Below are 13,266 nucleotides of genomic sequence, written 5' to 3'. Positions count from 1 at the left end.
CCTATTTCAATAGTGTGTAGCCAAATAAAAGACTAATTGTTGAAATACAATCAATCAAAAATGATTGCAGGGCAGAAGGAAGGTCTCCTCTGCTGACTTTGTTGTGGATCATATTATTGTGTTATGAGTGAGGTAGGAATGGAGACTGAAAAGAAAAAAAACAGCCTGTCTGAAATACACATATCCACCTTCATTCCTTCTCATTGCAAGCATCCTAGTGAGCAGGAACATCACTTACTAGCCCTGGAAATAATAAAATAATAGTCCATTTAGAAAAAAAGATCTGATAAGGATTTCAGCTAATATTTTTAAAAGGACATGAACAGTATTAGCAAAACAACTCATGCAGAGATTCCCTACAGTGACAATTTTCAGCTTTCTTTCTTTCTTTTTTTTTTTTTTTTACAATTTCAGTGCATATTCTTCTCTGCATTGAAAAACTGATACCAAGAGGGCTTGTGCATGTGAGCCTAAGACATTGGTAAAGAAACAAAATTCTAGTTGACCAATTACCTGTTAAGTTCTTGCCAGGATATTCAGCTTTTTAATGAACCCTCAGGTTGTCTTAAGATGATTAGCTTTAGTTTTCATTAAGCCCAGAATCCAAAATCTTTCCCATGTCCCATGTTTGGAAAGATAAATCCTATGGATTAGCTGCAATGCTTTTGTGCCTGCGTCCTTTTAGTTGTATGTAAAGATGTTGTTTTCAAACCCTAGTCTATCACTTCTTGGATGAAAATGATTCCAGGCTTTCATATTGAGGGCTAAAGGGAAAAAAATAATAACCTGAAGTCCCTTTATTTACTCCAAAAACTTCATTTTGGCATTTATTGTCTTGAATATTTAAACGTTTCAACTCACTCAGGCTTCCCAAGCAAGCATTTCCGTTGTTTCTGAGAGGAGTTGGTAAGCACTTGTGGTTTGTCTTTAGTGTGTTATCATTTCTGACAGCTTTGCATAGCCTGCGTAGGCCAACAGGGGTCTGTCTAATATTGTTGCTGGGCACATTTTCCTCGATGAGATGAGAACTAAAAAAAGAGATATTTTTGAAGCAGTAAGAAGGAATTAATATCCTTTCTCACTCAGTATTCTATTCCTTGCTGACTTTATACTCAGAGAGAGAGGGAGAGAGAGAGAGAGGGAGAGAGAGAGAGAGAGAGAGAGAGAGAGAGAGAGAGAGAGAGAGAGAGAGAGAGAGAGAGAGAGAAGGGTTAGCCATTATTCCCTTGTACATAGCAAGGCTAACACATGTAAAGCAATAACTCATTTTCTATTGCCATGTTTAGCATATGTCTCCTGTTGGCTCAGCAAGGCCTTTAGGCCGGTCCCTTGAGCCGGCCATCATTGGCAACTCTTAGCCCCTCGGCCTCAAACCCAAATAGCTTTGAATCACGTTGAGCTGTGATGCTAATTTTCATACTGCTGCATTATGGGAATAAATGTATCTGACATACTGTGTCAATGGCGCTGTCTCTTTGTGTGTCTTGTTTTTTTGTTAGCTGCATTCCTACAGATGGTATTCCATTGAAAATGTTCCCTTCTTACGGAAAAAAAAAGGAGAAAGAAAAAAAAATGCACAGCACCAAACCTCTAGGTGCAGAAGGCTGTTAACGGTTGCTGATGATAGTAGGCAAACATTAACATAATAATTAGTGTCTTGTAATTGTTTCATTAAAACCAGTTGTTCCATTTCTCCTCGTGTTTTCCCAGAAGAGAAGCTGAATTTGGACGACAGCCAGTGGGAGGACATCCACGTTGTCACCGGAGCACTGAAGATGTTTTTCCGGGAACTGCCTGAGCCGCTCTTCCCTTTCAGCTTCTTTGAGCGGTTTGTGGAAGCGATCAGTAAGTACCTCGCACACAGGCGCGGTTGGCGGAGTGAGCTGGCAGCGTGGAATTATTAAGTAAAAAATAAGAAAGACGATAATAGCAATCATGGAGATAATAATATCCCCAATGAATGCTCCACACCTTTCAGTTTAGTGTTTGTGTTTTTGATGGCTTATTTTTATTTCTGGCCCTGTAATATTATCTGCGTGTGTGTTTTTTTAATAAAAAAAAAATAGGCATTCTATTTAGGGCAACCAATTTTCCACTAAGCCTCCTCCAATGAAAATAGCTTCTCATAGACTCTTTTTTAAAGGGGTCACTATTGGCACCCCAACCCCTTCCTTTAGACTTTCAGAATTGCAATGAATATAACTGTGTACAAATGGAATCTTTAAAAAGAACCTCAGTGCATTACATATTACATTTCATAAAGAAGTGTTAAACCATTGACTGAGGCACTGCTTTCTCCTCACTCACTCACTTTTCACCCACCAACATTGGTAAATAGCTACAGTTTGCTTATGAGCAGTGTGAATACTAAATTAAGTAATGGCAAGTTTCTTCTACTAATCTGGTGATTTTGTAGGGGGTTGAGTTATATCACTCAACTAGTCAGTTATCATTGTACACTCTGAGAAGCTTCCTTTTCTATTATTTTCTCATCCATAAAACACACACACTTAGGAAGGAAGGAAGGAATAAGGAAGGAAGGAAGGAAGGAAGGAAGGAAGGAAGGAAGGAAGGAAGGTCCAAATACAAGGAAACTTCTGCTATTGATTCTTAGAGAAGCAACTACTAGTTCATCTCTAAATGTAATCTCTTAGCATACACTTACTACAATTGTGACAGCTTGGAAAAAGTTTCCTGGCAAGTAGACTGATTCAAGGAGGAAAATGAAAGAAGAAAGAAAGGTAAAATTAAAAAGCTTGCAAGCCTGGCAGGAGCTTAATTAAAGTCCAAACAAGAAAAATCTGCAAGTAAAAAATATGCTCTGCTTAGGAGGTCTGATCTTGGCTGGCAGTGTATGCTGTGTTCCCATTAGTGGGAGTGGGGACTTGGGGAGCCCATGTTGGAGAACAGCCCCTCAATATGCCCCTTTATTCTGTTATTATTATTATTATTATTATTTCACACCAAAAAAAAAAAAAAAAAAAGCTATGGCAAAATGATATCAACAGGAATAAAGCAGAGTTTTCTCTCCCAAATTCTTTCTCTTGTTGCCTGCTCACGATTTCGGATTGTGTTGTTGTTGTTGTTGAATATAGTAGCCGTGCTCTAACTATGGGCTTTGAGGTGAGGCTGGAGCTCTTATCTCCTGTCCTAACATTTCATTTCATGCACTTCTGCTTCTGGAGGAAAACAGTATTTTGCAGTTCCCAGGCTCTCTTAACTTACTAGGAGGAATAAAGGACAAATAAACAAGCATGCATTTCCATAACAGCTGATTCTGATATTCTGTCTTGGATCACACCAGCATGGACTATGGCTCCCAATTATAGGACAGTGTTCTGGGAGGAAACTGGAGAGACTTGCATTGGGGCACCTGTCTCTAATTAGACATATCTAAAGAAGTCATACAAATTTCACACCATGGTTTCCATACTTTTAAGTGAAGATGATCTTATTTGGAAACAGACTTGTGCATGTGCTGATTTGAGGCTGTGATGTAGGATACACATCAGTGAAGGTTCACCTGATTCTAATGATATTAGGCAAGCCATTCCCTTAGTTTAAGATTCATGGGAAGCAGGCCCTCAGAACCCAGGTTGGGGGGGCGGGTGTTCTTTGAATTTCCAGGAAGATCAGGACCACCTCTGTACTATTGTAGGACTCAGGTCCAAGCTGGACAGAATTTCAGAAACCCTGGCATGGTCAGAACAAGGCAATGTTGAGATGGGAAGCAGGCTGTCCTGACGATGGCTATTGCCAGCACTTATAAGTGGCTGATGGCGAGAACAAATGAGACGGTGCTTAAGAAAATCCTTTAAAAATGTAAGATATTGTGCCCTAGCCAGGTTGCTCAGTGGATAGAGTGTCAGCCTGCAAACTGAAGTGTCCTGCCCAGGTTCGAATCTGGTCAAGGGCACATGCCCAGGTTGTGGGCTCGATCCCCAGTAGAGGGTGTGCAGGAGGCAGTAGACCAGTGATTCTCTCTCATTGATGTTTTTCTCTCTCCCTCTCCCTTCCTCTCTGAAATCAATAATATATATATATATATATATATATATATATATATATATATATTCACACACACATATATATAAAATAAAAATGTAAGATATCACATAAGTGAAGAAAAAGGCAACATTTCCTTCATTGATTAAGGAAGGAGAATCAATTTGAGCAACCTTGCCTTACCTAACTCAAGATAGTACTTAATTAATACATAAAATGGAGAACCAACAGGGTAATATGTGTGAGAAATATCTTATGATGCTGGGTGGAGGTATAGGCTTACTAACCCTTGTATTTTGGGATAACCTTGAAATTAGTTTTTGTGTTCTAAACTCAGCTCTAGGTCGTAATTCATATTGAAATATACTCAAGAAATAAGACTAGCCACCTAGGTCCTTAGCAACAGTAAAACCACACCAGAGGAAGTATTTTGATCCCACTGTGCACCAATTGAGTGAAAAAAATTCAAAATATAAATTTAAAGATAGTAATATTTATACAGTCCTAGAGGCGTGCTGAGCTTTATCATAGCTCTCACTGCCTCTTGTAAAATCTGTACAGTGAGAAGCTCTCTACCTGTCCATGAATTCTTAGCTTTTTATAAAAGGAATAAACCAGGAATCGACCAGGTAAGATAAATTCACAGGGGGATGACCATATATGCTGGCTCTGAGCTGCTTTGCCTCTTCTCACCCTCCACTTTTGCACTCTACGCGTCGGAAGCTTGACCTTAGCCAGCTCTGCTTTAGCTCTTAGAAGCCACCAGCAGTCAGTAGCAAGGGGTGGTGGGTAGAAAAGGCCAGCCACTTTATGAGTTTATCCCCACCCCCTGCCTTGGTTGGCTTCTCTACCTGAGGATCTATCTCCTCCATGGCTTCAGCTTGGGTGAACAGACCCCCTGTGCTTCCAGCTTCTGTCTTGTGATGTGGATCTTCCTCTTTTTCCAGCCTGGTAGTGGCTTCCTGCAATGGCTAGTTTTCTGGTTTCTTCTCTCTTCTTTATTTGACTATAAGCTTCCTCATTAGAGGATACCCAGTTCCCTGCATCAAGATAATTTGTTCCATTGGCCTAAATAGTTGAAGTGGTTTCTGTTCTTTGGTTAAAACACTAGCAGAACACCATGCCAGTCAATGTCACAGTTCATGGAGCTATAACATTATTTCCCTTTTCTCTCTCACTGCCCCCAAGCCCAGTTTGTGGAGGCTTAACATTTTTAAATTGAGAGCTCTGTTACCCTTTTATGACAGAGTTAAAAGGTGAATAGACCAAAGGAATTTTACATCCATCTGGAATGCTTTACCTCTGAGGAAGAAATTTTATTTCATGTATAAGCAACTAATGACTGCTTATGCTATTTGAATTACTGTTAATTTTCATTATATGTTTGAAAGTCATCATTACATATTCCAAGAAAAGAGAACAGAAGGCATTTACTTTTTAAAATAGTTTTCTTTTTACCCAAAACAAGCATTAATATGATAAGAACCTGCAATTGCCATAGTGATCCCTTGTCTGATAACACCCATTGGGATAACAAAAACACTAGAGATTGTTTTACATTTCAGAATGCAAGTACCACAGTTATTGATCTGAAATTCTATACTTAAGGTCAATGCAACTGGGTCACCTGCAGGGTTACTTCATGGGGATTTAACCCACTGACTGCAGTGACTAATTCCCTGGAATTGACTTGTGCTGAAGGCATTATTAGTACTGCAAATGTGAACTGGGTACAGAAACACAGCTCTAGGGTTTTATGACAGGTAATACAATCTGTGGCCACAGGCCTGCAGGGCTCTGGACATTTCCAGTACATCTAAATCCTAGGAAATGTACTAAGTTCACCTCTATTGCCATTTTATTTTTGTCCTGGTAACTCTACAGATCCAAAGTAAAGAGAAAAAAAACAGTGTTTTCTATTTTAATATCTGCATTTTTCCAAAATCCCTGGGAAATAGAAAGAGAGGAGAAAAAAAATCATTGTATTTTTATTATTATATCATCTTTTTTTCTGAGAATAACACAAAGCAGGAGATATTGGAGAAGTGAAAAAATTATGTGGAAAATAATTTCCAGCTTATACTATGAGAATCAAATAAGATATTTTCCTTACTCTATATTAGATGCTCAATAAATGATTGGAAAGGAATTCATTTTTTTAGAGGAGTAAAGCAAATCACAAAATAGTTCCCAAATTCACATGGCTCAAAAGATTAAACTTAGCATTCGGTTTCAGACTCTAAAACATAAATATTTTCCATCTTCCTACATTGCATTTCTGGGAAGTTTTATCTAAAAATTTTTTTTTGCTCCAAGAATAACTAATTAGCCACTGCCAAATATCTGGCTGTTAAATTACCCTATATAAGGACTATACCATATGTCCTATATCATTCTATATAAAACCACAACCTTTTCTACTTAAAAAAACGAGGTTAGAATTAAACTAAATGATCAGAAATACTAGTTTTGTAGTTTTGATCAGAAATAGGGTAGAACTTTCCAAGAGTGAGCAATGTTTCAGTATTTACTAATAGATACTACAAGCATCTATTCTTCAAAAGTTAGCCTCTCTGAATACATTTTTAATTCTCCACTGTATTTTTGTAACTAATTTTTCACCCACACCCTTTTGAAATTCGTTTAGATATACACAATATCATTTTCCTATTTAATATGAGTAACTATTTCAAGTTTAAGTGTTCTTTTTTTCTAGTTTTTCACTTGCATCAAATTACAACATGCAACAATCCAAATTTTACAGAGGAGTTTCTGATGGAGAGTGATAGATTGGGCCCTATCACTTCACATCCCTGGGCTTACTCATTTAACTATTTGATTTGTCTCTTCCAGTGGTTACCTTTACAACTCAGGGTAATAATCTCCACTTCATGAATTATCAACTATGGATAATACCTAATATGAAATATTAACTTATTCCTTCCACTTCCAGCAATATTTAATAGTTATGTAACACATTTAGATGTTAAATAATACACATAAACCTGCTTTTTGTTTCATCAACATTCAACAATAGCTCCTAACTTCCCTTTTTAAGATGAATGTATTTTCCTTTCCACTCTTTACCTCTCTGCCCTTCTTTCAGAATCATGGGTCATTAATGCCTTTAAATTTTAATGGTTGTTCTAAGTCTTCAGTTTGACCAATTAGAAAACTAATAAACAGCTTTTATATTTGCATTGTTACAAGTCTGTAACACTGCCTGTCCAAGTGGTTTCACAAAGATTTCTTCTCTAGAGTTCACTGTCACAATCCCTGTACTTCTCAAAGAATACTGGTATTCCTCACCCAGCCAAATAGAGTCTATTTTATTACACTCCAAAAAGGCTGACACTCTTGGCCACATTTGGTTCTCTTTGTAGTTGGATCATGATTTTCCTGTATAGATTTTACATTTATTTTTTCTGGAGTTTGTAATTCCTTTTATTTTTCCTTGCTTTCTTTTTTTCTTTTGCAATGTCCTTACTCTTTTTCTGACACTATTGCAGAGTCCTGTTTTTTTCCAGGACACCTCCTTTCTGGAACCTTCTGTCTTTCTAATTCATATTGAATGGTGGCTTTCAGGAGTGCTTCAGGGTGCTCAGTGGGGAATTTCTTTCTGCTTCCTGAGTTGGAGCCACTGTTTCCTAGAAGAGATGTGTTTTCTGTTGCTGCCATAACAAATAACCTCAAACTTGATGGCTTCAACTACAGTGATTTCTTATCTTACAGTTCTGTTGGCCTCGCTGGGCTAGAAGCAGTGTCAGAAGGACTGCATTCCTTCCTGGAGACTCCAGAGGAGAATCCACTTCCTTGCCTTTTCCAGTGTCTAGGGGCTGCCTGCACGCCTTGGCTAGTGTTCTTTCCTCCACCTTCACAGGCAGCAGTCACACCTGACATCATGTCACTCTGACCTCTTCCATAGTCATACGTCCTCTGACTTCCTCTCACCTCCATCTTCCATTTTTGAGGACCCTTGTGATTACAGGGGGCTCTCCCAGATAACCTAGAATACCTTCTCCACCTCAGGGTTCTTAACTTAATCATGTCTAAAAAATATCTTTGCCACGTAAGGTAACATGTTCACAGGCTCTGGGCATCAGGGTGTGTACATCTTTGTGGAGCCATTTTTCTTTCTACTCCATGTTTTCCGCTCTCCTCATTTTTGCCGGTAGCACCTGCTCTACCTTCATGTCACAAATGCTCTTAATCCATCAACTTTCACCTGCCTTCTCTCAAATCCAAATGATCATCAGAGTTGACATGACAGTGAAACTATAGATTGATTAGTAGATAATAGAGAAGTAAAGAGAGTTTACCTCATGCATTTACCTACAAGATGTGTTATATATTATTTGTGAGGGATAGGCTTAAAGGTTTGACTCAAGCCTGGACCAAAGGTCATTTATTCAAGGACTATCTGATGATTTCATTTTGGCCAACTTCTTCACTTCAGCTCTTTGGTGCTCATGATTGAGCATGTGAGTGTGTATTTGTTGTCTTGTTGTATTCTGAGTTTTCAAATTTGCCTTTTGTGTGTAAAAATAATTACTTTTTTCACCACCCCTGAGTAGTGTTCTATATATTTCCCATCATGGGAATGCAATCGAAGCTAACTTCTTGATCAAAACAGCCTTATTAATTATTTAGTTATTATATGAATTATTAAATATTAATACTAATATAAATTTCTTTGTCATGTTTTCCAGCTTCTCTTAAGAAAACATTAGATATAATGCTTATTATATATATGTGTGTGTATATATATATCATGTTTATTTTATAAATGTGCATATACCTGTATGTATGTATATACATATGTATATAACAGATATATGTAATGTTATATATAAGTCTTCAATTTAAAGGCTGTAGTCACACATGCATTTGAAGACAATATATCTTTGAATACCCAGATTTTGTAAACACTGATTAATTATGCAGTAAAACAAATTGCGAGCAATGGTATCCATAAGTTTGACTCAGCACCATTAAAATGCAGGCTGTTATCACCAAAGGTAGAGCATACCCCGTGCCTAGTTCTTAAATACAACTAATCTATCTGTCATATATATAACATGTATATTAACTACTCATATATTCTGTCAGTCACACCATCCTCATATAAAAATGATTTACATTAAAGATATTGCCCTATGACAGAAAGCATCTGTTGAATGTCCAAATGTTTCCCCCTCAATGGCCATTATGCCATTTTACCTTTAAAGTATACTTTCAATAGTAAGTGGGGGTGAGGGAAATGCCAGTCAAGTGTATTCACAAATATTTCCTTTACTCTTGACTTTTTCTTGCCCTTTGTTCAAACTATTTCTGATGCATCATCAACTTCATGATGATACTTTGGGAGAAAAGAAACAGAACTTGCAAGGCACTTGATTACAAACAGCCACTAAACTTTAAAGCATGATAGTGACAAATTGCCTTAAAACTAGAGAAAGTAAAAAGCAGGGTTTGAAGGGTCACCACAAAGAAACCAGAGATGTAAAAATAATGTAGTATAAAAATATCCTCCATGCACCATTTTAAGGAGATTGAAATTAAAATAAAGATAGATTTTATAAATAGCCCCCTTCTACTAAAATTTCCAGTGCAAGCTAACGTTCTCACAGACTTGGCAAAGTTTTTTATTGTGGTTGCTTTTATTTTTTTAATCTTTATTGTTCAGATTATTATAATTGTTCCTCTTTTTTTCCCCCATAGCTCCCCTCCACCTGGTTCCCACCCCACCCTCTACCATAACCCCCCCCCCAATGTCCTCATCCATAGGTATACGATTTTTGTCCAGTCTCTTTCTGCACCCCCACACCCTTTCCCCCCGAGAATTGTCAGTCCACTCCCTTTCTATGCCCCTGATTCTATTATATTCACCAGTTTATTCTGTTCATCAGATTTTTTACTCACTTGATTTTTAGATTCACTTGTTGATAGATATGTATTTGTTGTTCATAATTTTTATCTTTACCTTTTTCTTCTTCTTCCTCTTCTTAAAGAATACCTTTCAGCATTTCATATAATACTGGTTTGGCAGTGATGAACTCCTTTAGCTTTTTCTTATCTGTGAAGCTCTTTATCTGACCTTCAATTCTGAATGATAGCTTTGCTGGGTAGAGTAATCTTGGTTGTAGGTTCTTGCTATTCATCACTTTGAATATTTCTTGCCAATTCCATCTGGCCTGCATAGTTTCTGTTGAGAAATCAGCTGACAATTGTATGTGTGCTCCCTTGTAGGTAACTAACTTTTTCTCTTGCTGCTTTTAATATTCTCTCTTTGTCTTTTGCTCTTGGCATTTTAATTATGATGTGTCTTGGTGTGGTCCTCTTTGGATTCCTTTTGTTTGGGGTTCTGTGCGCTTCCTGGACTTGTAAGTCAATTTATTTCACCAGGTGGGGCAAGTTTTCGGTCATTACTTCTTCAAATAGGTTTTCAGTATCTTGCTCTCTCTCTTCTTCTGGCACCCCTATAATTCGGATGTTGGTACGCTTGAAGTTGTCTCAGAGGCTCCTTACACTATCTTGATATTTTTGGATTCTTTTTGCTTTTTGCTTTTCCAGTTGGGTGTTTTTTGCTTCTTTGTATTTCAAATCTTTGACTTGATTCTTGCGGTCCTCTAGTCTGCTGTTGGATCTTTGTATATTATTTTTTATTTCAGTCAGTGTATGCTTAATTTCTAGTTGGTCCTTTTTCATATCCTCAAGGGTCTCGCTAAATTTATCGGCCTTTTCTAGGAAATTCTTGAAAAACCTTATAACCGTGGTTTTGAACTCTATATCCAGTCATTTGCTTTCCTCCATTTCTTTCATTTGTGACCTGTTTCTTTGTCTCCACATTTTGGCTGCTTCCCTGAGTTGACAGAGTGGCTTTTTGTGCTAGGTATCCTATAGGGCCCAGTGGCTCAGCTTCCCCAGTTACCTGAGGTGGACACTCTTGGTGCACCCCTTTGTGGGCTGTGTGCACAGTCTTGTTGTAATTAAGCCTTGATTGTTGTTGTTATCACTGGGAGAAATTGACCTCCAGGCCAATTGGCTGTGAAGATCAGCTATGTCTATGCTGGGAGAACTTCTGTGCTGGAGACACCCTTATGAGACAAGACTTGCAAAAGCCTCTGTGCTCAGCATGGATGGGGCAGAGTCTCCGGGCGGAGCAGACAACAATGGCTTCCCATCAGCCCTGCCCTAAGGGGCCCCTGTGTCTCAGTGTCCTGCAGTAATCACTGCAAGCACCTCTGAGAGAAAGCTGCCCTCAAGTTTCGCCCACTGCCAGACAGTCCAGTTTCTCTCCGAATGATTCTGGGTCCCCAGAGTCTCGCCCGGAACTGGAGTTCAGAGCAGTTGGGAGCTTTTGTCTCCCTCTCGATTGAGAAAGCTAGCTGCGTACTCAGTTGCCAGCCCTCTCCACGCGCCTCCGTACCTCTGCCTTCTGCAGCTCCTCTGAGTCTCAGTGTGCTTTTCTCTTTCCTTCTAGTTGTAGAATTTCCATTCAGCCAGCCTTCTTGCGGTTCTGAATGATGTCCATTTTGTATTTTAGTTGTAGTTTTGAAATTGTTGTGTGAGGCAGCAGTTTAGGTATTTACCTATGTTTCACTTTGTGGTTGCTTTTTAATCAGTGTGAGTGTGTGTGTGTGTGTGTGTGTGTGTGTGTGTGTGTGTGTGTTTAGCAAACTAAAAATTTTATAGCTGATGCCCAGCTTGTCTCTTAACTCATTCTAATTATATTCATAATTAAATTGTAAAAAGTAAATAGTTGACTAGAGCCAAATGGCTTGCACAGGTGTCTTTTTGTAGGAATGCTTTATTGGTAGACAATAAACAACTGGACCTCCATCTACTTAATTTGGCTTAATGAAAAGTCCTTTATAAATAAAACTAGAAGGGGATTCAGAACTAAAATTGGTCCTTAACTCTGAAATTAATTGAGTGGTAAGACATCAGCTCCATTGAAAACGTGGTGTTTGTCTTTTTGTTTTTCCTTAAAACTTTTCTTTTACTTGCATTCCTTTCTTCCATAGTCTTAAGAGATCACTTTTCAAAGCAATAAAACTTTCAAGCTGAGCAATCAGCCAGCAGGCCTTCGTGAGTCAGCTTCCTGAGCATCCCTGCTCCCACTGAATAGACGTGCTGCCAAAAGATATTTAACAAAATGCAGAATTTCACCTCAATACCTCAGTGCAAAACAGTTATCTTGACTCATTCCTCTCATGGTAGACTTACATCACATGTTTTCATTGCCTGTTATCAAGTTCACTGCATCAATAGATTTTGATGAAACTGAGGGCTTGTGATCTTTTTCATGTCATACTGAGATGCCTGCCTCGCTTCACATTCTTGGGGTTGACACAAACACTGCATTGTATTCACCACTGAGGGGCCTTCCAAAAAATTTTGTACCCACCCACTTCCATCTCTGACTGGCTACATCTCCAGGAGAAGAGCCTCTCCTACTTCCCCAGTAAGTTTTTTCTCTCTCATTCAATCCAGTGTGATTCTGGTTATAAATATAATCCAAATGCTGCAACTGGCTTGGCATTGCATTTTGAGGAAAAGCCCAATTATTTATGAGCTTTGCAAAATCTTACAATGATCTGGTGGCCCACAATTCTCTTTCCGTGCCTGTTGGTCTCCTGGCTCTTCACTGAGTTCCTCAGGTGCATGGAGGGTCTTTGCCCAATCTCTGTATCAGTGGCATGTCCCCAGATTGCCACTTAAATGCTAACTTCTCAGTGAGGTTATTCTCAACAACTAAGCCAAAATTTCTACCTGCATGGCATACCACCACTTCCATTCAACTATGACTCCACTATTTACTACCTGCAAGACCTGTAAGAGCCAATTCTTAACCTCTCTAAGCCTCAATTTTCCCATCTATGAAATGATGTAAAAATAGTATCTTCCCCATGGGGATTGGGAAGAATTTGATGAAATGCTAATCATGACAAAGCATTTTCAGATTTCCTGGCACATTGTACTCAGTAATTGTTAGCTCATATTATTAAATCAGAGTGCAACCAGACTGTCCTTAGAACAAACTCCCAGATGACCTTTTGGTCCATTCTCACAAGCATTTCCACTCTTCTAGTAAAGCTGCCTTAAGCAACACATATAACTATCCTTATTCTGCTTTAACATTTGTTTCTAGAATTCCAAACCACATAAAATATATTTAGAATATTGTTACAGGATATTCTATTGCTTCACGATCTAGGAACTCCCACTTTCCTTCATTTATCTCCTAATATTTCTCCT

The 13,266-nt window shown here is 38.4% G+C and overlaps 1 protein-coding gene across 2 annotated transcripts in view; it reads left to right on the top strand.

Moving 5' to 3' along the window:
* Positions 1-13,266, top strand: part of ARHGAP15 (Rho GTPase activating protein 15) — a 691,399-nt gene that overhangs the window by 552,563 nt on the left and 125,570 nt on the right. For both annotated transcript variants that reach the window (XM_080670353.1, XM_080670352.1), the window contains one exon: positions 1,711-1,845. In XM_080670353.1, the coding sequence (XP_080526479.1) occupies positions 1,711-1,845 (135 nt within the window). The remainder of the gene's footprint in view (positions 1-1,710; positions 1,846-13,266) is intronic.

This window comes from Plecotus auritus, assembly GCF_963455305.1.
Source record: "Plecotus auritus genome assembly, chromosome: 5".
In the NCBI taxonomy this organism is placed as follows: domain Eukaryota; kingdom Metazoa; phylum Chordata; class Mammalia; order Chiroptera; family Vespertilionidae; genus Plecotus; species Plecotus auritus.
The sequence above is the reverse complement of the archived record's forward strand: the minus strand, read 5'-3'. Positions and strand labels throughout refer to the sequence as shown.